General features: G+C 34.9%; 1 protein-coding gene across 2 annotated transcripts in view; it reads right to left on the bottom strand.

Annotated features, from left to right (window-relative positions):
- KIF6 (kinesin family member 6) overlaps positions 1-25,921 on the bottom strand; it is a 139,126-nt gene that overhangs the window by 27,883 nt on the left and 85,322 nt on the right. For both annotated transcript variants that reach the window (XM_085219426.1, XM_031552404.2), the window contains 2 exons: positions 19,632-19,687; positions 1,050-1,100 (listed from right to left, as the gene is read on the bottom strand). In XM_085219426.1, the coding sequence (XP_085075552.1) occupies positions 1,050-1,100; positions 19,632-19,687 (107 nt within the window). The remainder of the gene's footprint in view (positions 1-1,049; positions 1,101-19,631; positions 19,688-25,921) is intronic.

Raw genomic sequence — 25,921 nt, 5'->3', positions numbered from 1 at the left:
TGTGAATAGCTAGTAAGGTCATTACTCTGTCATTTCCTAAGGTCATGAAAAAATAATGTTTACCTACTCTATGAAAACCAGCTTAGATAGTTAATGAAAATAGCATTTGCAACACAAATGCCTACATATTAAGAAATTACTATACAGTACGTATAAGACCTTGAGGATGGGATGCCATCCAGAGAGGCCTAGACAAGCTTCAACAGTGAGCCCAGTATCTAGGTGAGGTGGTCTTAACTTGTTATTGCCCCCAGCAGAATTTGGTCACATTTCTCTACAGTTTACTGTCCCAAAAGTGGAATTCTCATACAGTCACTACTAGGCTATTTTCAGTAGAAAACCCATGGAGTCCACCTAAAGCATCTTAAGCCAAATTTGGATAACTTTACACGTATGTGAACAACTTGCATAGACATTTTTAGCTTCACAGCTGTGTCAACAGAAGCTGCAAGGAATAACTTTTCAACTTCTATAACTGGATGTGAAAGAAATGACCAGTATATGCTTTCAGTACCGATTGGAATGAAGGAAGTTTAAAAGGATGTTAGGCTGATTGTGGCAACATGCCTAACTAGAAGCTCAGCTTCAGCACAAATCAATATCTACCGGTGGGAAACAAAGAGTCATTAAAAAGCACAAAAAAATTTAAATGCAAATATCCTGTCTGTGGCAGGGGGTTGGAAATTGATGACTCTTGATGTTCCTTCTACCCCAAGCCATTCTATCATTCTATGACCTTAGACCTCTCTGTTTCTGTGTTGGTCAACCTAAAGAGATTGTTTTTACAAGTAAGGCAAAACAAAAACAAAACCCAGAAAGTAATAGCAAATCCAACATGAAACAAATAAACTTTTGCATATATTTCCTCACAATACATAAAATCAGATGCCTTTTGAGCCAAATCTCTGGCAAAATTCAAAAAGTCTGCATCCTTTATGTTATGGAATATAGAAATATCATGACATGAACTGTTGAAAAAATACAATCTGCTCAACAATCAGATTAAGCCCAGGGAGATAATCTGTTGCTTCTGAGTGTTTTTGTCTTACCTAGAACAGCTCTTTGAATATGTCTCTGTGTTACCTCTCCTTTCAGATGATCTGCAAAAGAAACAAAATGCAAATAGTTAGTTTTAAAATATAAAAAAAACAGTGAAGTCATCACTTATTTCCCACCATCAGAAATTTCACGTGCAGTTGGCCAGTTTAAGGATCTTGTAATCCATAGGACAAGTAATTTTCTGAGCTCTCTTTGCTGTTGCAAGTAAGCAGGTATTCAAGACTAGGGCCGAAATTTGGCCCCACATATCCTAAAATTTAACTTTGTATAATAAGAAAGACTGAAAATGAAGCTATTTACTGTCAAGCACATTCACAGGATAATGAGCTCCTGCTGCTAGATACAAAAGAAGTCCAAGTGAGGCTAGAAAACATACAGAATTCCAAGTATTTTTTCAAACAGACTTGTAGACGCTAAGAGTGGAAATGAGATATTAGATCATCCAGTCCACCCCGTTGCCAGTGAAAAATTGGTTCTCTACAGTCTTTTTTTTCTTCATGTTTGTCCAACTTAGTTTTAAATATCCCATGTGCTAGAGCTTCTGCAAGTTCCACTACTCAACAGAACTCACAGTGCAGATGTCACAAGTGTTCAATTGAAACTTGACTTAATTTCATTATTTTGTTAGTTCCAGTTAGGATCTTGTGCCCCTTACATTTCACTTTTACCCTCCTATAATTAATTTCCTCCTTGATCTATGAAAGTGGTCCAGTTCACCAGTTATTTCAAACCATAATTAGATTGCCACATGGGAAGCCATTAGTCATTGATATTAATGGAACTGATAGAGGAAAAACATAATCCTAAATGTGCAATTTCAGCAGTATTTGTGTTCTGTGCGAGGATGTATTATATCTCTCAAATTTTTGAGATTTGTTCATTGTCTCTACTAATCTGTACATCTGGATACTAGGGATAAAAAAAAAAAAAGAAAATGAAAGAAAAAAAAAAGAAAAGTCCTTGTAGGATTCATGTTTTTTCTCTAGATTGATTACTATTTATATCATATTAGTACGTATTCTGAAGTAAAAATATTTTCAGAACAAATTAAGTTACTAAAAGCTGTCAAATGTTTAAATGGAAAATGAAAAAAAGAACATTTAAATTCACAGGTCATGAGAATCAAACTGCTGTATAAATACTAAAGAATTATGGCTAATTAATGTCAGAGAAATAAGAGAGTATTTCTTTGATGTTCAGAAGCATTGTGGAATAGGTACTGTATTCAATACATAACAATGTAACAATTAAGTCATGTTGTTTTGGATGTCATGAAAAAATACAACACACAAAATACAAAAACAAAACCATTAAAACCCTACCTACTCTTTGTCTATAAAAATGATACTGTAGATTTCCATTTTGCTGCACATTAAGTTATATTGTTTTCAATTATTTCTACTGACATCAGAGAATTATTCCCCATTTAAAGCTATCACATACAAACAAAATATTAGAAATAAATTTTAAAACTGTCAAAACTGGTTTACGTTTTTACAGATCAAGCCTGTTTGAAAGATCCAAACTTACGGAATTTGTGCTTTGAAAGATTTATAGAGCAACTCAGTTGAAGTCAATAATCGGTGAAAGGACATTAAACATACAATTTTTTTTTCCCCTCAAATTGCTTTTTTTGATCCTGGAAATTAATATCCACAGCAATGTTACACTATATTGAACCATGAGACAGTTATGAACCAATCTGTAGCAATCTTTGATTTATCTCAATGGATTGATCTTAGCTTAGGTTCCTCAAAAAGTCATGTATTCACTTATGACCAATTTAATACATCCCTTTCTCATGCATTGTGAGCTGCAAAATACATTGTCACTGACATTTAGGAAAAAAGTAAAAAATAAGAGTTATAAAATAGGAGTTATTAGAAAAGGAGTTATAAGTAGGTAAAATATGCTATTTATTAAAAGCCAGCTGAAAATGACTTACATGTGAAGTTCTCTATCATGTCAATATGTGATTTTAATGCTGTCAATACAAATAGGTGGAAATAGAAGAATATAAGAGCTGTTTTTAAAATGATAGCAGCAAGAAGCTTCACTTTTAATCACCTCTAATTTGCCAGTACAGATAGGACAGACAGCACAGAGGATGCAGGAACCCTAATTTTATTGCAAGCTATTATAACCAGCCAGCAGCATGTAATGCCCCAAACGCTCCTCCCTCCTTTTCTTCTAGCCTTCATACACTTCTGCTCCATCCATGACAGGGACCATAACACTGAAAGACATTTTGTCCTTAAATCTGATGGCCTCATGAACAAACAAGACCACCTACAGACAGAGGGGACCCAAAGAGAAGTTCTTTGGCTAGGAAAATAAAAATCTATTCTTACCATTCTTATAGCAAGATAGTTTTCTTTTCGTTCCATAAGAATAGAAAGGTGACATTTATCTGATTCAAATAATCCAAACTTCTTATTCAGGGCAGCATAAACTGAACTCATTTCACAGAAAAGTTCCTGAGGAGAAACAGTTATTCTATTTTGGGAAAACTAGCCTAAACTGAAATCCTATTGAGAAGATGAGAAGGCATCATGAGGCACTTGACTATAATTCTATACTGCTACTTAGGCAGGTACAATTTGATCTTTCAGTTGATTTTAATCTAATTTGAAATTTTACTGTTTATTTAGATTTCCTTTGGGATGGGGGGGACGGGGGAGAGAGGAGGAAGCCCTCTAGTTTTCACATAGAAACTCACTTATGTTAACAAAAAGTTAACATTTTCTGTCTATGTTTTTTATTAGAGTAATCTCACTCTGTTTTCACTACAAATATTTGTGGGGAAGAATGAATGTTCCTGACCTGCTCTACTTTTCTTTCTATGAGAACATCATCTTCCCAATGCAAAGTTTGAAGTTTGTAAGTGGCACAATTAGGGGATGATTCAAATCCTTTTGCCTGCACAGATCTTTCCATGAAAACAAATGGAAGATTTCAGTCTTTAGTACTGCCAGTTCTACAACCTTCATATATACAAATATTTACCCAAATAAATATGAAGAATAACACTCTCATTTAAAAAAAAACATTCTTCTGATTCCAACAGTGTAAATTTGTGGACAACATGGTGCTTAAATATCTTCTGCAAAAACAGGATTTATACTTGGCAAATATCTCTCAACATATGGCTAATTATGTTTTCTGAAGTTTCACCAAACAAGAAGCTAAAAGGATGTCTGAAGTTAATATTATATATATATATACATATATATATATTTTTTTTTTCCCAGTGGAGTCATTCTTCATTTGGAGATAACAATCCCAATAAAATGTTCAATGCTGCAACTTAGCATGTTTTGGCAAAAATGTAGTTTTTGTGAATTTAAGAACTTACTCAGCATGCAGCCAGCTGTCATTTAGGCTGTGATAAATCTGTTGGTTTTGGACTGTGTTTCTGGACACATGTACCATCCTGAGGTATGGAAAAGAGATGAACTGGTAACACAGAGCTTCAGCTTTGTGACAAGAGACAAAAGCAAAGAGGTAAAACGGAGAAGACAAAGTGGAATAGAGAAGTCTAATTAGGAATGATATAAAGCAGAGAGAAGTATCCAATTATACTAATCAGTAACAGAATCAATAACTTGAATAGAGTAGCTCTCCTGTAACTTTTTGTCTTTGTGTTACCCCAGACTATTTCCAGGATCTAGAACTATTTTCCAATTTATTTCAGACAGTGAATACTTTGACAATACTCTATAAGTTTCAAGCCAATACAAAAACGAATATGTTGCAATTAAAAAAAACATTGATTTAAAAGCGTACATTTTTCGGGCTTCACTTGAGTCCACATTACAGGTTTTAAAACTTCTCATATGTTTAATCAGATGTTCCATATAATATTATTCTAAGGCTTCAAAGGCTGCCAACTTAAAGAATACTGGACAAGCTAAGAGTACACATACAATTCACACTTCCTCTCTTTGAGAATATTTGCAGTTAATATTGTGGATTGACCCTTATCTTTACGCAGGATATTTTTTGACTTTGTATTTGACAGGCTTGAGCCTTTGTCAACAATCTCTCATCTACTGTTATTTCTTAATATTTTGCTATATTTTTTACTGCATTTTCCAATCTATGTTTAGCTGAATTCATTCCATCTCCTAGATCCCGAAATCTTCACAGCTTAGAGTGCATCTCTTTCTTTTTTCATCTTTGAATCCTTTCTGTTTTAACTTAAAATATCTAACAGAATCTCCTCTTAATTCTTCAGGAAACCTCCCATTCCTGGAACTCACCTTCCAGGGCATACTGAGTTTTTAATTATGCTATATGGCCTAAGCATTAGATCTCTGTTTAGAGTCTCCTAAAATCACAACTGTTTAATACAACTGAGGTTATGTTTTCAAGGCATAGTGCAGAACAGAGCTACAGCTGACTTGCTAGCTGAAATGCTTACACAACTTTCACCCATGACAAAACCATGCTGACAGAGGAATGTTTTGAGATTTTCCGCATGTTGCTCTAGTGTAGTTAGACTGATAAAGAGAGCATTTCTCCTTCTTTATCTAGTGGCTATCCTGGTGTGATGGTATGCTCCCTCCTGTCCAAATTCCTCCTTTGGCCTGACTATTAATCTTAAGGTCTTGCTCAGGACTGATAAGATGATTCTGCTAAATACTGTAACTATGAGTCAATCATCTCATCCAATAAATAGCAAACAGCCTGAGAGCCCCTTGAGCTCTAATCCTAATAGACGGCATGTGACCTCCCCAATTCCTTCTAAATATTGTGAAGCTTGAGTGTCTCAAGGTGGATTATGTGGAATATTTACCAGAGATGACCTATTGAAATGTCTAACTCTTTGAAGGTGGACATACTCCAGAGTGCAGTATGGTGGATAATCTCTTCCATGATGGTTCCCTAAGTAACGTTACCTGAGATCTTAGCTGTTAGCAATCACCAGGGGAGTATGGTATACTGACAATAAGAAAAAAAAACAACATAATAGAGTGTGGAGTAGGGTGGAGGCCCCATAGCCAAACCTCATGATCATCCTGCAGGGTTGGGGACTTGATGATACTACTGTAATCAATAAACAATCTCGTTTCCCTGAGCCATAAATTGAACGTGGCCAGATTTATAGCGCCAAATTGGGCATCACTCAGAATATAAGCTCAGCCCCAGCCCCTCTGATGTCTGAGGACAAGCTGAAATGCAATGGGATTTAATTTTCTGCCAAACTTATCTGCCCTTTTCACATGACACCTGGATAGCTTGCACAGACCCACAAATCTCTAAGTGGTTTGGACATCATCAGGATAAAATAAGCCAAAAGATATAAACAAGTGCTGCACTGTCTCCTGGCTTGTGAAAGTAAGCAGCTTCACTGTTTGTAATGCAGTGCCCCTACATATGTAGTTGGACCCAGCTGTTAGCCAGCTATAAAAACTTACTACACCCTGAATTGACTGCATTTGATTTACAAAGTTGTGTGTATCCATTTGAGGAAGAGGAGTCTTGCTGAATAAGCACATATTGAAGTTCATATTTAGCGTTAGTAAGGTAGGTTTTAGAGGCAGAGTACTCATAAATTCCGTAATATAACTTCCTTAAGTCTTGTAGGGAATGACTTTCAACTGAGCTTGAGGCTGGAGTTTCAACAGTTTACAAAGGATTTCTAAAGTATCTTATTTCTAATCAGACACTGAACTAGGAGACGTTGAACTAAAATGGAAATACTTGAATGGAGTAATTTCTTAAACATGGAAACTTCAAATGGAGATTGTTATGAGAAATCTTATCAGATGTATTAGATACTTTTGAAATATTGGGTGCTGAAATTTTATGACAACACAACCTATGACAATAAGTATATGTCGTAAAAGTAATAGAACAAAAAAAAAAATAAAAAAATTCTGTTGTACCTCAGCATCCCACCACACTTAGAGCAGGCAAACTCCTCAGCCTCTCTCTGACCCAAAGAAACATTTAGGGCAAATTCTGAGTCTTCTTTATAACCTTTGTCCTGGTGTGTTGAAAACAATGGGTCAAACAGCTCTTTAAGAACAACTTGGGGAGACAAAACAGTCTGTAATCTGACTCAACACTGATTCTGATGTAAGTGATCTATTTTGGGATACAGGACTGGCCAAATCCCTATGTAAAATGATAAGTCCTAGCTTTCAGAAAGTTCTCTGAGGCATCATAAAAGGAGAACCACGATTGCAACACTCAGAGTCTCCTGATTATAGCCAAGATATTTTTCAAGGTACAAAACACAGACCTCATCAACAATAAAAGTATATTAACAATAATACATGAGTAATGTATTGTAAGTATTACCTGCTGCAGCGGATTTCTGCCTTTTGTTCACTGAAGAAACATCTCCAGCAATCTAAGATTTAGCTGGCTCCCCTTTCTCCTTCCTTATCTCCACATTTGCTGTCAAAAGTTTCTGCCCCCACAGAAGAGCAGGTAGAAGCAAGCAGCTGCCTGTGTCATAGGTATTCCAGCACAGTCTGGCATCTCAGCACAAAAGTATATTTAATGACAATTTTCCACATTTTCAAGTTAACTGGAACGTGTGAAATGCCAGAAAGGTAGCTGATAATATCTTGTAGAACTCATCAGTCAGAGAACCATGGAAAGACAACAGGTTGAGAGTTGGATGCTCAATCTGACTTTCAAATCTGTGGTTTCAAACCACAGTCCACACTCAGCATATGAGCAAACACATTTGGAAATGTACACTTTTCCTAATACACTCTAATTCTTTCAAATTTACATATCACAGAATCAAACGTATACATTTGACTATGATGTAGAATATGGGAAATTCTTTTCCTTGCAATACTCAGCAGAGAAAGTAACAGTTTATGTCAACACTTCAAATTCCTTCAAGTATGATTAAATTTATAAACAGAAATCTTATGAAACAGCCTTCTCTGTCTCAAACTGGAGGATAACTCTGCACTTGAATTCACTGATTGTTTCTTAAGCTACTCAGTGGTCCTCTAAATTCTGTTCTCATTTCTGTGTATTTAATTCTATCCTGTGTATTAACTCCCTGCTCTCTCCATTTCTTGTGTTAGTTTTGGCTAGATTATTTTTCTTAACTAAGATGAGTGCTTACCACTTTCTCATTGATGATCACCTCTGTAACTGTTCATTATTTGGTCTGCATTTCCATAATGCCCTTTATCAGACAGGCTTTTTTTTTTTTTTCAGCAACCTCCTGGTTGGTACACACAAAGAAATAGTTTGGTAGTGTTATACAGCAAAACTGTTCAGAAACAGTGTTCATTTTTTTTTCTGATCATAACATTTTTGACCTTTCTCTTCCTTTTACTGCAGACTGCCTTTGGCTCTTTAGGTCTGAATTGCTGAGTCCAAGTCTCATTCATCTAAATTTGGGGACTGATATAATGTACCTCAGTGCCCATTTACCCAAAGGCAGAGAATTCTTCTCTATAGGAAGCAATATGGGAAGTGGCTTGTGCACATAAATTCGTAACAGTTGGCATACACAATATTGGGATATTTAGGCTAACCAACAACAAACACGAAATGCTCTGGAATGCAGTTCAACATCTTGAAACTGGAATTCAGAACTTGGATGCTTTCTGAATTTAGAAACAAATACTCAGAACTTTATACTATCATCCCAAAGTTGGCTGTCACTACCCATCTTTTATTTTTATTTTTTAGAGTCAAACTCAGTGCTGCCAAACATTTTAAACTAAGCATGGATGTTTATCAAGAAGTACTCTCCAGTACACTTCAGTAGAAGGACAAATAATTTCTGGATTCTCAATGGGTAGTATATTGCTGAACGGTCAGCTCAGCCAATGAAAGTAGTACTCCTGTATGCACTAGCAAAGGCAGTTTGCATTGCAGGAATTCAAGTGGACTAAAATTGTTCTAATTTTCTGGATAGCTCTCCTGAATCTAGTTGCCTAAATTTCCTTTAAGCTATACCTTGGATGCCTAAGACTGTTTTTAGATATTGTTCAAAGTTTATAAATATTCTGTGTATCTATGTTCCTTCCATGTGCTGGAAAGGAGTCAGAAATGATGCACATCTTGAAACTGTTGCACTGTTGCGTATTTATTTGTTCATTAATTCAATATTAAGTTGGCCCAGGGAAGCATCACTGAAAAGAAGTGACAAATGGACAAGAAAGTATAATCTGTGTATTTAGTGCTTTGGATGTTCATTTATATGACTAAATACTGTTTATCTTTTGATTATTACTGATAAAATAATGTGAAAACAAAGAACGAGGAAAACAAAGTCAGAGAAACAACTTTGAATACAGCTCTTCCCCACTCTTTAAATGGTCACATTTAGGAAATTTAAAAATAAATAATAGAACCTAGAGCATGAACAAGCACAGTCAAAGAAAAGATATTTTACCCACAGCAGGTTTTCTGACAATTACACATCAGGAAAAAAAAATTAAAATAGGAACACAGTAGATATGACAGCAGATTTAAAATAAAAGATGTGTAAGAAAAATATGGCACTGGAGCTGCTTAGATATGCTGCCATGTTTTGAAGAAATCAGGTTTTTAAATTGATGGGGAACAAAATCTGAGTGAGAATGAGTGTATGACTTCTGTTTTTCTTGTTTGTAACTTGTGATAATTATACCAAGCTCATTAGCAGCTACTTTTGTTTGCTTGTTTGTTTTAGATGCATATTAACATCCCAGCCAAAACTTAAATAGCTTTCTGTAAAAATGTACTATATTTATATTAGTGTTTTAGATGAGCCCAGGCCTTCTTTTGAATTGCTCAGCAATTGAAATTGCAACCTGACTGCATATAACTTGCACAATGAGATCAGCAGTTCTGAAAATAAGTCTTTCCTCAAGCCTTCACAAAAGTGCGTGAGAACATCATAAAATACAACCCTGCACTGTTGATTATACTCCTGCAACATTCACAGCCAGCTGTGATTACATCACTCTACAGTTCTACACAATTAAAAAGTATCTTGATTGGGAAAAAAATAGCTATTGTATTCCAGTACACATATGTATGTGCAAATATATTGTAAGGCTGCATCAACGCTCACCCGATGTGAAAACGAATCACAAGATCCTATGAAACAACATTTTTGCATTTAGTGCTTGTGAAGAGGCATAATTCTTCATCAGTGCACCTCTGAATAAACCAGTGGGTTTACTATTTCCAGACTTTGAGATCTTGACTCTTCACTCCTAAAGTCTCAGACCCAGTACTAAAGACATGGTCAAAGACAACTCAATGCAAAAATATTATAGAAATATTCTTAAAACAATAATATAGTGATAAATATTATGACTTCTCTAAAGAGCAAATTCAACTGACTTCATCAGAACATATCAGCCTAACAAAGTAGAAAAACACAGCATCATTCTAGCAATATTAAGATTTTTCAGTCTGTAGGCAGACTACAAGAAGAAAATCTGTTACTGAAAGGTACTTTTCCAAGTTTATAGTCACGGCAGTTCATAACTTGATTAAATCCAATGGACTTAGTCCATTTGGTTTTAGTTATTCTAGTGAAAACTCTAAGTAAAAAGTGTTTACTTAGGTTCTTCCTGAGCATAATTTTTTCCCCTGAAAATACTTCTGTTTCTAAAGAACAGAACATCATTTGTAATAATTAGAAAATGAAAATGTTTCCTACATATGTAGATTCCAGCATAGATCCAAAGAAAACATTAATGTCTTAGGCCTGGAGTCACTTACACTAATAAGGTTCCTCTGTTTAAAGAATAGCACATCAGGGGAGCATAATAGAGCTGTTCAAATGAATTCATTCATTTTGGAATTTTCTAAATGAGTCATTTGACAAATCATGTTTTCGTGTTCTAAGGACACATTCAGCCTATGCACTGTCACCCAGGAGCATTGCCTATTGTCTGAAAGTAAAAACAAACATATGTAAGCTATGCTGAAACAATGGACAATATTTAGAATTGGCGTAAACATATGCATTGCCCCATGAAACCAAAAGACTTGTATCTTCCAAAATAAGTTTATTTTTTAAATTCCTGGCCATACTATGATTCTAAGACGCTGTTCCTTGTATCGTTTCTGACATTTACACAACCCACTGGAGCAGTAGCAGCACAGACAGTTCTGCTCCAGTTGCCATTAACATAGGAGAACTGAAGTGAGACAAGACTTAGATCTATGATGTTTACATTGCCTACAGTAATTATAACAAAGATGGATTGTCTTTACAGTTTACAGAAAGGTACGGTAATACTTCATAGGCTACTATCATAGAATTTGTATTCTTGTCTGATTTTCCTCCTTGCTCACACATTTTACTACAAATTTTCTAGTAACTGTTATTCAGCTAAAGGTATTACTTCATTATTCATTTCTTACTCATAGGTATTAAGAATTACACCAAACAAACAACCTTTCTAGTCTAACACAACATGAGTCCTGCTCCTATGCTACTTTGCAGTGACTTCTCTTGAGATTCTAATTCAAACTGTCACAAAAATTAAAAAAAATCAGTTAATTTATTACTCTGATTCACTATGAACACTGTAATTAAACAAAAATGTGTATTAATGTGAACCTGCGAACCTTTCAGTGAGTTGATATTGAGAAAGGAAAACATATTCCTGCCATTCATCATTTTATATTATATACCTGGCTGCTCCCAGAACAAGAAAATAGGTTCTGGATACTCTAATCACAGCCCTGAGTCTATCACAAGATGTTAGCAATGAGCTAACATTTTGTAGCCGTCTGCCAAGCCTATGTGAAATGCATGACACTTCTGCCTGTAAAGCACCTTGAGAAAGATGATTAAATGCATGACAGACTGAATGATCACAACATTTATATACTGTGCTTTACAGGTCACCAGCTAAATTCAGTCATAGGAATCATGCCTGAAGAGAGGTAGGTGTCAACAGAAAAAGAACCTTAGTGGAACTGAGGGGAAAGTGATATTTCATTATGGAGAGAAGGAAATAAATTGAATTGGAAGGAGCTGTAACCAAATGGAAAAATAAGTAGCATCCTGTAAAGCTAAGTAAATCATATTTCTAACAAAGAACAAACTGCAGATGATGGCAAGGTGGTTAAGAAATAAGATCTGCAGAAACTCAGCTGTCTTTCTGTGTTTTTAATTCCACATCTCCAAAAACCAAAATATAACATTTAAAAAATAGATTCTGAAATGCAGTCATAATGGCATGATGATCAGATATTTATCCAAAACAAACACTCATAGGAAATATGTTTTTTCAGCATTATGTTGCAAAACAATTGGGCCAAGAAATTAAGGAGAAAGAATCTGAAGACTGTGTCAACCATGCTGAATGGCTTCAGCGTTAGCAGCTACTGCTATTTTTGGTGGACACATAAACATGCCTGGTTTATTACAAAACTACTTTGAAACTGACCTGGAGATCACAAACAGGCTGGGGCTTCTTAGGCACTGGGCCACCTTGAATAACATCCCAGTTGGGAAATTACAGCTGGGGGACTGTTTGTCCCTATGGCTTGTTTTCTTTCTCTATTTTTTTTTTTTTTTCCCCTTCACAGATGGCCACAGATTTTTCTGAGTTAATGTGCTTCCTTGTGTTAGTCAGAACTGACATCCTCCAGCAGTTAACAGCAAAGCTTCACTTGAGATTCAGTATGCTAGAAATATTGCTGGTATTCCTTTTTCTGACAAAACGGCTGTGTCCTGAGAACAGGACGGACTCTGCTAAGTCTAAGTCTGCAGAGGATATTTCCAAGATGCAGACAGCTTCTCATGAGAGATGAAATCCATGGAGACTAATTGTACTGAAGCTGTGTTTTTCCATATATATATATCCTGGTGCTGGATAACTCCACTGATGCGTATTTCTAAATCTACTACTATTCATGGTAAACAACTATCTCAGCTTGTTCTAGATCACTAACTTGGCTATTTGTCCAGAATTTCTAAGGTCCTCTACTGTCCAGCTCAACACAGATTGGTGTTATTTAACCATTCGTTTAAATTATTCAGTATGACAGATGCTTGTGATAAACACGATAGGTGTCAAAGACATCTGTTAAAAACATACCAGAGAATTGGTTGATTCTTTCCACTAAGATTGGATTAAGAGCAAGAGGACAAATTGTCTTCATGAGAAACAAAATGAAAAGATAAACAAAGGAAACAAACAAACAAACAAAAAAAAAACCAGAAAAATGGCTACCTACTTATGGCTGGTTTTTTAATTAATTAATTCTTTTTTGAGAGAGAGAGAGAGATACTTACTACATTAATGTGCTTTCATATATTACCTCAGCCAACTTATTCAGCACATGAACAATTTTTTTTCTTCTCAGTCTCAGACTAACTGAAAATCCCTCAGAAACTTTGGCAGGAGAAACAGGAGGACAAATTGTGACATGACTTAAAGAAAAATTAACTGGCATATATCTTTTTCCTTCAGATATTTCTAGTTCACAAAGAATAGCAATAGCACGGTACAGTAGTAGTGATCCACACTACACCTCTTAAATATAGAGCAGACCCAAAGTGACCGGCTGAGTACACAGTACTGGATTGTGCTGATCAGCCTTAATGGTGAAATTGTAAGTGAAGTTCAATATACTGCAATATATTTCATAATATAAAGATGAAATATTAATTACAATTTTATTTTAGTTTTTATATTGCAACTATATCTAATTCAGATTGTTCTATATCAACTGAAACAAACAAACAAACAAAACCAACCGAAACAAACACCCACAAAGCAAAATACAGAAGTCTTTTCTGAATTGTCTTTTCAACCTTTACTCAAGTACAACACAAGCTCACGACCTCAGCTAAAGTTTTTCTTCAGTAAGGAGTTCAAGATTTCAAGTTACACAGACTTTTAAGATCTCTGCTAAGAATAGCAGTTCATACCAAGCTACCTAAAGAATGAATAGAATGGAATGATACTATTGTGTTATCTGTTCATTCAATCTTCATACTGAATTCATTCACTTATATGCTTTTTGCATCTGAACCAGATTTGCTTGTGGAATGTAGACTTTTTATGTTTTCTTTATTTTTTCTTGGAGCTAGTCAGTTCCTTAAGAACCCTACTCTGCTATTTTTCATCTGCCATAGTCATTTCCAGTGAAATTCACTGTGTATGCACATCTGATACAAAACTGTGTAAACACTTGATACTTTTTGGAATTAAGCTAGAATAATGTATTATGCTAAACAACAGCTCTGAAGTCTCAGTGTTTATTTCCATAAAAAGATAAGTATTTCAAAGTGTTACACTGAAGGATGGAATGTATTATTAGAGCCTCACTTCATTCATGGCTGAAACAATGTCCACTGAATAAGTGTGTCCCCACTTAGAATGTTTATATTAATATAAAATTAATAGATAATGCTACTTACAATATAGAGCTTTAAGAAAGTACCACATTGATTTCGAAGGAGTTTGTTTTTGTATAGCAAATTATCACAGCATATTCAGTTAACTTAGCTTCCATGTAAAGAACAGATTTTTCTTCAACAGAAGAATTATACCCTTCTTAAGTACATATGCTTATTCAGCAGAAGTTAAAAAAATGATTTTTAGTAATTCATGACTTCTCTCAACTCTTTCAATCCATATAATCATGGCCTAAAATATGTACAATATTCCTAGAATCATCCTTGATATTCTAATTTTTAAGCAATAGCTTCTCCTTCCTTGCTGTCAGACAAGAAAACCTAGAATTTTCCGGACAGAAAAAGATGTGGACTGGAAAACAGAAACAGAACAGAATTGACCAGAAGTAGCAGCTGTGATCAGACATTACATATCTTTTTCAAACAAAAATCTTGCCATCAGTGGTCTTCTTTTATACCATCATTTTAATTATCAACTTTTATAACTTGTCTGCTCATTTTAAATTAAAATTAAAATACATTTGATATAAATTTTAAATGAAATTAAAATAAAATCATGCTCATATACACTAAATTTTTACTATTGTTACAAGGAAGCCTTTTTTCTCTCTTCCTAGTTGCCCCCATTCCCTGTTTCTTACTGTTACTTTTCATGTATATATGGATAGAGTCTCGCACATAGAGAAAAGTTGATCATAAATACAGGATCTACAGTATTTATGTTCTGAATAGGTTTTATATTTACTTCGCATTCACAGAAAGAACAGTGCAATGTGTAAGACAGTGAATCAGAATCAGTTGAGCACTGTCACACCTTTTCCTCACACTCTGCCCTAATCCCCACCATTTCAGTGTAACACTCCATGAACTGCAATACATAAGGACAACTATTTTTTAGCATTTTGCAAGCAAATCAGATCCTTCAACAACCTCGCTTTGTAATACAAGAACATTACTTCATTACATAGTGTCATTGGTTTTGGTATCCTATGGTCTTGTGCACTAAATTCAAAGCTTGAAATGAGGCAGCGCAGTGCAACATCTCAGCATTCCTGTGGGTATAGCTGCATCATTAACATCATGTGCACATAATCCACCCACCTACCCTTTCTAATTCCAAGAGTGCCTGTTTCCTCACACTGTTATTACTCCCACATGAGTTTGCCCTTTCTCTCTCAGCTTCAATAACAACATTAACTGATTTCTGGATAGACAAAAAACAACAGCTGCTTTCCTTTCCTTTGGGCATTAAATACCATTTAGTACACTTTTCCTTAGGAAAAAAAACTAACCCTAATAGCGGTACAAATACTCCAAAATAGACATTTACAGAGATGAATTGGAAATGTTTACCACTCTGAAATGCTAATAATGTGTAGCACATTCCTGCGTATGAGCAATATTTTTAGTCATAGATTCTGAATGAATGTATAATTTTCACCCACATTGAAAACAGTATGCTTAATGCCCTCAACTCTGCTCTATGATCCATAAAGGAGCACTTGGGGTTTTTTCTTGGTATTTAATATTTAACAGTTTGTTCAGATGTCGTCTTTTCTCCTTTGTATCAATAGTGCTCTCTGTAATGATATAAAAAGCTCTTGTTGATAAATGTGTCCTAAAAATAAAACTCCTGCTAACCTTACCAAGGTGATGCTATATCTCTGCATCACTTTCTTCTCAAGTACTGTCCTATGCATTCCATGATGTTATTCATGAACAACAAGTACCTGCATAAACTGGAATGCATGCATGCAATTTTTGGCCATTACATTCTGTTTATCAACATCTTCAGCAATCTGGAACCTTTCCTATAGGGTGATGGATGATGCCTGTGGCTGTGCTGAATGAGAGCTTTGCAGTGACTGGACAGAGGCTGCATTTCCAAAGTTACTTAGAATTTATTAATTAGCATAAATTAATTTACACAAGTTAGGTATGTCGAATTTCATCTGAAAGCTTATTAGATTTTGTGGAAAGAAAGGGAAATCTAAACACTAACAAATTTCTTTCAACTCAGAGAGAGTTTCTGACTTTCTGACATTTTTCTTTCCATTACAAACTGAATTGTCAACTTTATTCATTATGAGTAGTATTGTTGAATAAAAAAGACTAAGCTTATTAAGAAGCCCTTGCCTCTAATACATACTGACCTTGAAAAAGAAGCACTAAATCTCTTGCTCCTCAGTCCTTGCACCAAAACCCTCTGCTCCCTTATTTGTGCCTAAAATGGATCACTAAAATTACCTGAGCTAGAAAAACTTTCCTGTTATTCTTCCTATCTATCTTTCTTTCTTTCTCTCTCTCTCTATCTATTTATTTGAATATTAGATGAATAAAACTTTCATCCTACAAGAAAATTCTCCTTCATATTTCTAAGTCATGATGAAAAGTAATCATGATGAAAAATCTGGGAGACACATATTGTTCTTCATAAAAATAATTTTAAAATATCCACATTCACCGCAGTGCTGCTAAGCATAAAAGGAAGCAGAATCCAGGAATGTGTGGTATAGTAGCAAAGGGGCATGCTAGCCACAATGTCTCATTTCTTATGTTACAGTTACTCTACACTTAACATCCAGCTTGCATCTAGACTATGTTTTCCTTAATCTTTTTATGCAAGCAATAACATCAGCAAAAGCCTACCACGAAAATCTTATTCCAGATTCCTTTTTCCAGCTTTAACTTCCTGACGTGTTTCTGAAATGCTAATGCAATTGAGAAGTGGTTAGATTATTCTGTGTACTGAAAAACACGTTTCCAGTCAGAAAGAAAAGATATTTATGACACACAAATTACAGCCAACTGCTGTCACTATCTCAGAATGTAATCAGACTGCATGAAATGTGCTTTATGACCTCTGTGGTGCATAGTTTTATACTATTAAATATAGCTTAGAAATAGAAGAAACTGATATTGATGGGATCTGTTCTTGATTGTGCACAAGGCAAACAGGAATGCTTAAGGAAACCAAAATAACAATACAAGTAAATGAAAGATCTAGTTGCAAGCTGCAGAGGACTCTTATTCTTCCTGCCATATTTTCAGTAAAAATGTGGCAGATAAATAGCCTTACTTAGTATCTTTAATGCTATGCATACTATGAACATGACAAATGAATGTTTATTCAGGCTGCTAAACTATGTTAACCAAAGCAATTGCATTTGGTAAGCTGAGTAAGCCAGAAAGTTTTGTTCTTGATGCAAAGGTTTAATAACTTTTAGATTGGTGCTAATAGGCAGATTTGTTTACATCTGTGATTAAAAACAAGCTGGACAGGAGAAGAGAACAGCTGAATAAAATATACTATGTATATTAACCAGAGTGCTAATTTTCCATGCAGCATAACCTTACACAGAAAGAATTCAAGGAAAGATTGTATGATAAGATCACTCTCAAACCTCAAATATTGGTGCTTTACAACAATCCACAAAGCACTACATAGCCTGCAGAGATCAGCATACCCATACGGAATCTGAATATAATGGATGGAATGCATTGCTCATACAGAAAGATTACAGTATGAACTAAATGAAAGGACTTCTTCCATTTTACAACCAAAATTAAAAAAAAAAAAAAAAAAAACTACTTAAATACACGGTGCAAATAAGGTGGCTGCTAGGCTCCTATCCTCAAGCATCACTATTACAGCCTCTGGCACTGAGAATTATATGCTAGTGTGTGACTGCTCACTGCTGGTGTTCTCTATGCTTGCTCTAAAATGGATTACATCTTCAGCAAGAGAAAGAATGTTGACATCCAGTGCTGACTTTGGCTCTACCTCAATCTACTCCAAGACTACTCCAAGAATTCATTTGGGCTAAATATCACATTTGAGTAAACCCAGGAGAAAGAATTAAATCAGGACATAATGAACTTCGGAACAGAAGGAGAGGAAAAGAAGTTGTATCCTGATCTGATGGCTTATCATATGTGTCTTGTCTTGTAGATACAACCCAGTGTTCAGAACACTGGCTCTGCAATGGATGTCTCCAGTTTTGCGTCCCTTCAAAACATCTTTGTGCAGAGATTTGAACAAACTGTGCCATCATGGCTGAAATTTTCCATGTAGCTCACATAATTTTAAATACACTGTGTAGCATTCCCAAGTAGGCATCGTGATGTACCTAATAATGATTTGGACCAAAATCTGGCTGTAGTTACTATTCACTGCCATGCAGAATATAATCACAACTATGGTGAAAGTATAGAGCAATCATCAAGAAGGCTTTGAGATTTTTGTCCCTTTCCAGCAATCAAATGCTATTAAGAGACAAGAAGTGATGATAATGAGTTATTGCCCATGACTGCTGATACTACCTACAGAGAAAGGAGATAGAAACTGGGAGCCACACCTCGATGCCGAATTGCCTGTAAAGTTATTTCCTCACAGTCTGTATTTGAATCTTGAAGAGATTTGGTACACCTGAATGTCTACATACAAAATAACACAGACCTGATCTCCAAACACAAAAGCTATGTTTCACATTTGATATAGAGTCTGGGGAGTCAGTTATTAGGAAGGAGGTCAGACCTCAACAGAACTCAGAAATAACCTAGGAAGATATCAAGGGCTGGAAGGCGGATTGGATAAGACCTCGCTTGCATTCAATATATTTCTAGGTGATTTTTGGCTTTGAATAATTCGAAATTGGAAGCCGAATATATGCTGCTGGCACCCTAAAATAAAAAATGAAGAATTCCTCCACTAAGCTGCAGGACTCCTTTTAATCATTCCAATTAATCTGTATGAAGGAAGTGCAGAGGAGTAATTAAACAAAGAAAGCTACTTCTAACAAAAGCTATGTGAAATAAAAAATAAAATACAGTTCTTCATCCACAAATGTCACAATTTGAAACAATGGTTTTTGGACCCTTTTATCCCACAAGGAAATTCAGGAAATCCAATATCAATATTTTAACTTCTCCCTTTGCTATATTTAAGACTTCCTATCAAATAAAGAACAGATCTGTTTTTCACATTATTTTCAATAATCATGTTATTTGCAATAATCACATTTTCACATTACTCAGATTAAAACTGATACATAAAATTATTACTAATAACATAAGTTAATTTATCCCTTTGGAAATCTTAGTAACACATTGATTCATCTTTTTAGAAATTAAATCTCTTTATATGTCCTCTGAATGCTGTGATTTCATCAGCTATAGATGTAAAATGAAGCTGAAATGTACTCACTTATTTTATTTCTCACTTCATTTATTTTTTCTCCAAGACATTTAGCTTCAGCGAACCTGTTAATGCAACAATACAGAAAACACAACTAGTTAAAACCTTTGTTTACCATAGAATACTGAATTCTTCAGGACTATTTCTTGTTTTGTAAGTAGAACAGGCTGGAAAATATTTTGCATCCAAAAAGAGTTTGGTATAAAAGAAACCATTACAAATACAACTAATAGGTATGGTAGAAAGAAAAGTAAATTTATATGACTATAAATGTTATTTCAATCTAAAGACTGTCTTTCTTTAAATATATAAAATAATAATTTATTACAATTAATTATGATAACATTCATATAATAATCTAGTAATTTTAATATAAGTTAATTGCAATTTTTTTTTTATAACATACAGCTATATAGAAAGAGAGCACAGAAAGAAAAAAAAATCATAAGTGAAAACACAATATTTGAATTTCTGCTCATGAGGAAATCAAACTTTTAAACATATAATATGCATATTGACAATCACCATCTGTGCTATGTGAACATGCATGTCCCCATCATTAAGAAAGCTCTCAAACAGAAAAATAAGAAGGTGTGAATAAGCTACATTATTCTGTTCTACAGCCAGTCCTTGTGTGAATGCAAATATTTGAATTATATATATACCTACTGGTAGGGTCCAATATTGATACAAGCTAAACCTAGCTAAATTAAGATATACAAATATCAAGAAAACAACAGTCAAAGTAAAAGAATGGAAACAAATCAATAAATCTTGTTTTGGAAAATACCTTTTTATAATATTCAAATTAAAGCTGGAAGTGAGTTTTTTTTGTTTGTTTGTTTGTTTTCTTGTTTGTTTGTTTGTTTGTTTAATGTGAAATTTCCTCTGGCATATTTCATCGTAGAGGAATGCAATTTTTGTAAATAAAGGATAGGAACAGATTAATTTTGTGTTTTCCTTCACAAAAATTTAAAATTGCCTTTTGTAATACACAATATTTGTTTTACTTAATATGCCACACTTCTATCATCCCAGCATAAAATAAGGCCTTTCCATCTTGGCATAGTGTTTTGACAGGAAAAATGAACTTAGCCATTTCTTGGAGGAGAGACCAAAGGAAGCTCAGCATGCAGCAGGACGTGTTGCTGGTGATTCAGTAGGTGGTTCTTCTCTCAGAGTGTCTACTGAACCAATCTACTCACATATTTCTTTAGTGTTTGTGTGTAAAAGAAAACTACTTGTGGCAAATAAACATCATTTGATTTTTTCCACAAAAGTAGTGATGTTAAATCTGGCAGCCTGGACAAGTCTAATATTGGTAACTGCATTTCTCCTGCAAAGATCCATTTTCATTCTTCAGGCCCCTTCTTTTGATGCTGCAAATACCTTTCATACGCTTCTTACTGTAATTTTTTTTTTTCTTCCATGACTGATTGAATTTAAGTAGAAAATTATTCATAGAGAGAAAAAAGTTCATCTGAGATCATCCTTGATAAGAGGTAATGTGATAATCAGATTTTACAAACTCTCATTTCCAAAGCACTGAATAATGTCAGTGAAACAGTCCTCAAAACATCCATGGATATTGTTATAGAAATCTTAGTAAAAAGGTCAAGCAAGTAATGAATGTAAAGACTTGCATTTCTATGCAAAATATTATGAATAACAGCACAGGCATATATCTCAAATTGTTAAGTGTGAAGTAATTTAAACCATATATGGAGGTCGCTCTGAAAGTACTATCTCCTATTTATTTCCATGGAAACAACAGATAGAATGGAATAACACTGTTTGATAGAGCAAATTCTCAGCTACAAAACACCTTTTTTCAACATAGTCACCATTAGCTATGCATTTTTGCCAGTGATGAACAAGAGCCTGCATGCTGTGCTGATAAATATCTGCACCAGTGGTGACATACTATTGCTGTCTTCACTTCTGAAAAGCAACACCCACTGTGCTCACATCCACTGCTGCATCTCCATAAAAGTTCACAAGGCATTTCTTCCAGAGCAGCCCTCATACATATTGACAGTGTCTTGCCTGCCTGCAAGTTTGGTGATACTGCAAGTTCTTAGGGAGCCAAGACCATGTTTCTCTCTTGTAATTGAACAGCACTGTGTAAAATTTCCAGCAGTTATATGTCTAAAATAACTCACTGACAACATCCTGATAGTATTCAGATCATCAAGAATTCACATGGCACATTAATTATTCTAACGATCAGGATTTTCTTCTTAGCTTGCAGCATGATGTTGCAGTGATGCTCACTTCAGTGTTATAAAACATTCCTCTCACTGTATGTATGTCTTGCTCTTTAATAAGTTTATGTCATCTACATATTTAATTAAAAAGCAGAGCCTTACACATGCACTTACATTCTCTACATTCTCTATAGCTTGTTAGAACTTGATGCCTTATCCTCTTTTTTCCCTAACAGTTTTCTGATATTTTACAATGGTTCTTGGCATAATTACTCCACTACACTTATTTTACTCAGTACTGCATAAAGCTGTTAAGGAAAAAGGGCATCTATGTCAGGCACTCATAGGCTAAATGCATTCTGCTGTGAGGATTATAACTGTTAATTCATTGTAACAGTTGAAATAATAAATACTAAAATACTAAATACTAAAAGTTTAAAATGTAGAAAGACAATTTGCTACATTGTGACCTTTGTCATGCGATATTAGGCTTGATGTGAAAGCCTGAACTGTTATTTTCATCTCTGTAAATCAAACCTTGTTGGATGTGGAGACAGAACTGCAACACACAATTTTTCAGCAAGCCTGTGACTGATCTGGATGAGTCTTGGTCTAACAGGATAACTGAGGAGATCCACAAATTGTATTTCTGTCTAACTCAAATAATGACAAAACATAGTAGATATGAATATTCTATTGGGAAGTGGGTTTTGGAAAACTGCCTTTTCTCAATTAGTTCATTTCCCAAGTGAAATTCGAAAGAGCTGGAATTTCAGGCAACCACATTCACATCTGAACACTTGTTTTCAAGGCAGAATTTAACAGAGCTAAATAGCTCCAGCTGGGGTATTCTTCAGCACTTCCTATATCCTGCATAATGAAAGCTGAAGCCTTTGAAGTATCTGTGAGACTTTTATATAACCATTAGAACTAGTTCAGACTTAAAATACTCAAGCAAGAACAGAAGAGTGTGTAAAGATCTAAAGGGAACAAACAAAAGTACCTCTCTCTTTCTTCCCTCCAGCTTCCATAGGTCAAATATTAACCTCGTCAACTAACTGATGAGTCAGAAGTGGACTCGATTCATGTTCATAGATAAGATTCAGTTGGACAAGTTGAAGCCAGCTGCCTATCCAGCCTGTGTCTGTAGCTAGTTGCCTTGAAAACAGGAATAGCTGAATGAATAGGCCATGCATCTGTTTCTCAAACCCCATAGTTTATAAACTGACACTATAACTTAAACTAACACTTGGCATTAGTCTATGAAAGACCAAGAAATTCCATCTGGGACTACAAATCACAGTCAAATTAAATAAGCATGATAAAGACAAAATTTGATTCTATTATGGAAAGAAAATAACTACTCTAATTAAGAAAAGAAATCTCTCATAAAGTTAATATTGGTAAAAATAAAAATGAGTGAACAATTACATTGCTAGCTCAAAAGAGTCCGTGAGTATCCTACATAGGATGAATAGAGAATTGTCACAGAGCAAGAATTTTGCAAAGGTTTAACTCATCAAACAAAGGTCAGTAATTAAAAATTTAACATCTTGAAAAACAAATCTCTTAACTTATAATGTAAAACAAGACAAATTCAAATGAGACAGCAGAGATACTCAGTAGAATATACAAACATGCATTCATTTCTAATTAGAAACTGAGTGACTTAAGTGAAACACATCCTTTCTGTGAAACTCATCCATAGCTACCAAGCTACTGAAAAAACAAGTTAGTTGCTAAGCAGCTGAGACACAGAAAGCAAGGAAAGAGGCAAGTGGAAAAAATTAATAAGGAACATCAAAGAAGAAACTAGATTTACTTTACATCTGGGAACTTAGTACAATTTTACTACTGGAAATACTGACTAGCGTGGAATTTAAAAGGCTTTGTGCAATATACAATATTGCACTGGAATGGCTTAGCTGGGAATATTTCTAGCTTTATTGCATGAGAAAATGAGACAGATTTCTCCTCCTTAGAGAAGCAACTCTTAAGAGAACATGATTATACTGAGTAACAGGACACTATTAAGTCTTCAGAAAGTCAGGTGTAGGATGTTCAAATTCCAGCAGTCTCATTTTGTCTGGGTACAAGCATAGATACTTAAGCAGCACTGCAGTTGTTCTACAGAAGAAAAATAGAAAGAATTGTTTCCTATTAACTGTAAACTAACCTATAGATCACTTTTTCAGTCTTACAAGGCCGCTTTTCTAGTTGTTCCCATAGGCAATTGTAGTAACAGGATAACCTCATAACCTCAATCAATTGTCTTTCACACAGACAGGAAGTCACTAAAAGAGCTTCAAAGATAAATGATTTTTAACTATGTAAGCTTCCTTTTTTTTTTTTTTTTTTTTTTTTTTTGTTAGTCCAGGCATGGTAGTAAGTCACAGTACTGCAGTACTGAGTTATATTCCCTGTAAAGATCTCTGAAGTAGTAGGTGAAAAGTTTTATGTTTGAAACAGTATTGCTTTTATTCATGTGATTTTCTATTTTTTTTTTCCCTATGGCAAGATGGATATTTCTCAGTATTTGATTTAATAAATGATTACATTTGATTGTTTATAAATAAGCAGCTACAGAATATATACAAATACATAGTACACGCATGCACACAGAATCAAAGCATGACTGGCATTAGAGGGGACCTCTGAGGGTTATTTGGTCCAATTCCTGTTCAAGTAGGGACATCTAGAGCAGGTTGCCCAGGACCATGTCCAGGCAGCTTTTTTACAAGGAGGGAGAATCCACAATTCATATATGTCAATAATTTTACAGCCTGGGAAATAGTTGTGACTTTTGCTGTCAAACTTTGAACTACGCTCACTGACAAATCACCATTCAATTAATACAAGAACAGTATAAATAACAGCCAAAGAAAATCTACCCAAAATATCCAAGGGAAAAAGTATGACAGCTAAAAATAAATACTTTCTGAACCAAATACTGTTGTTGGTATGACAAAAGCGGTTATGCAACTATAAACAAAAATATTAACATGAGAAATCTCTATATAAAGGGAAGTTACGGTAACCTTTAAACATCTGGTGTCCACACACGTCTTCCTGTGCAATTTGAACACTGGCTGGTTTTTGTGCAACTGGTGGTTCAGAGGTTGCATTCCAAATTACAGACTGGACTTTATATAAACCCATTTTAATGAACTCAGTATACTTGGAGCTACAAATATGTCACTAAAATCTACTGTAAAATGACATGGGAGAACTTGTTTCGTGTTTCTAAGTATCAGCCTTTACATTAGCAGCAATTTCATCAACCAGCTGCTGCAAATTAGAGAGGAGCTATGAGTCTGAATCTCTTTGTCTTTTAGGGAAAGAAAATCTGGTGTCAAAGTCTGTGGGTTCCACACATCTCTATTACATGTTCTGAAACCAAAAGTATACACTGGTTTAATTCAATAGTAATAACTATCAGAGAAAATGTGGTAGAATTCTGGTTAACTAGAAGAAATTCAGGACATGGTTCAGAGTTGCTGTGCTACCACGATCATGCTGTATAACCATGAAGTGTTCCCTTAATAGACAGCAACATCAGAAATTTTTGCAGTGCAAGATACATGTGGCATCATTTATTGATCAGATGGAAGACATTATTAAAGATCCAATTTACATGCATAACATTTTATGTGCATCTAATACTTTGTCAGTTATGCACCTGTGGCTGCAAGTGATAGACCTCGATAGGAAATTAACCAGTTCACAAAAATGGTTAAGTAGCAAGATCATGAGTAAGCCACAAAGACACGGAGGAGATCATTTATTGCCCGAGTTTTGAGGAAATAAATGAATATTTGATTCAGTGACCCTGAAAACAATGTCTTGCATGCCTGTTTAGTAGGAAAATTGTTCTATTAGTGAAATGTAAGAAAGCAGATGAGATATTGAGAAGAAAACTCAAGGGGGGAAAAGAAGAGGAAAAAAATCAAGAAAAAAAACATAAAAGAAATGAGATAAAGCTTGATCAGGTTGGAAGGGTACTCTGAGAGATCTGCTTTTGGCGTGCCTAAGCTAAAAATGCCATATTTCTCTTACAGACAATGGATTAATGATTGCAAAACTGGCAGTGAA

This window comes from Meleagris gallopavo, chromosome 2, assembly GCF_905368555.1.
Source record: "Meleagris gallopavo chromosome 2, MGAL_WU_HG_1.1, whole genome shotgun sequence".
In the NCBI taxonomy this organism is placed as follows: Eukaryota; Metazoa; Chordata; class Aves; order Galliformes; family Phasianidae; genus Meleagris; species Meleagris gallopavo.
This window is presented reverse-complemented; position numbering and strand designations above follow the sequence as displayed.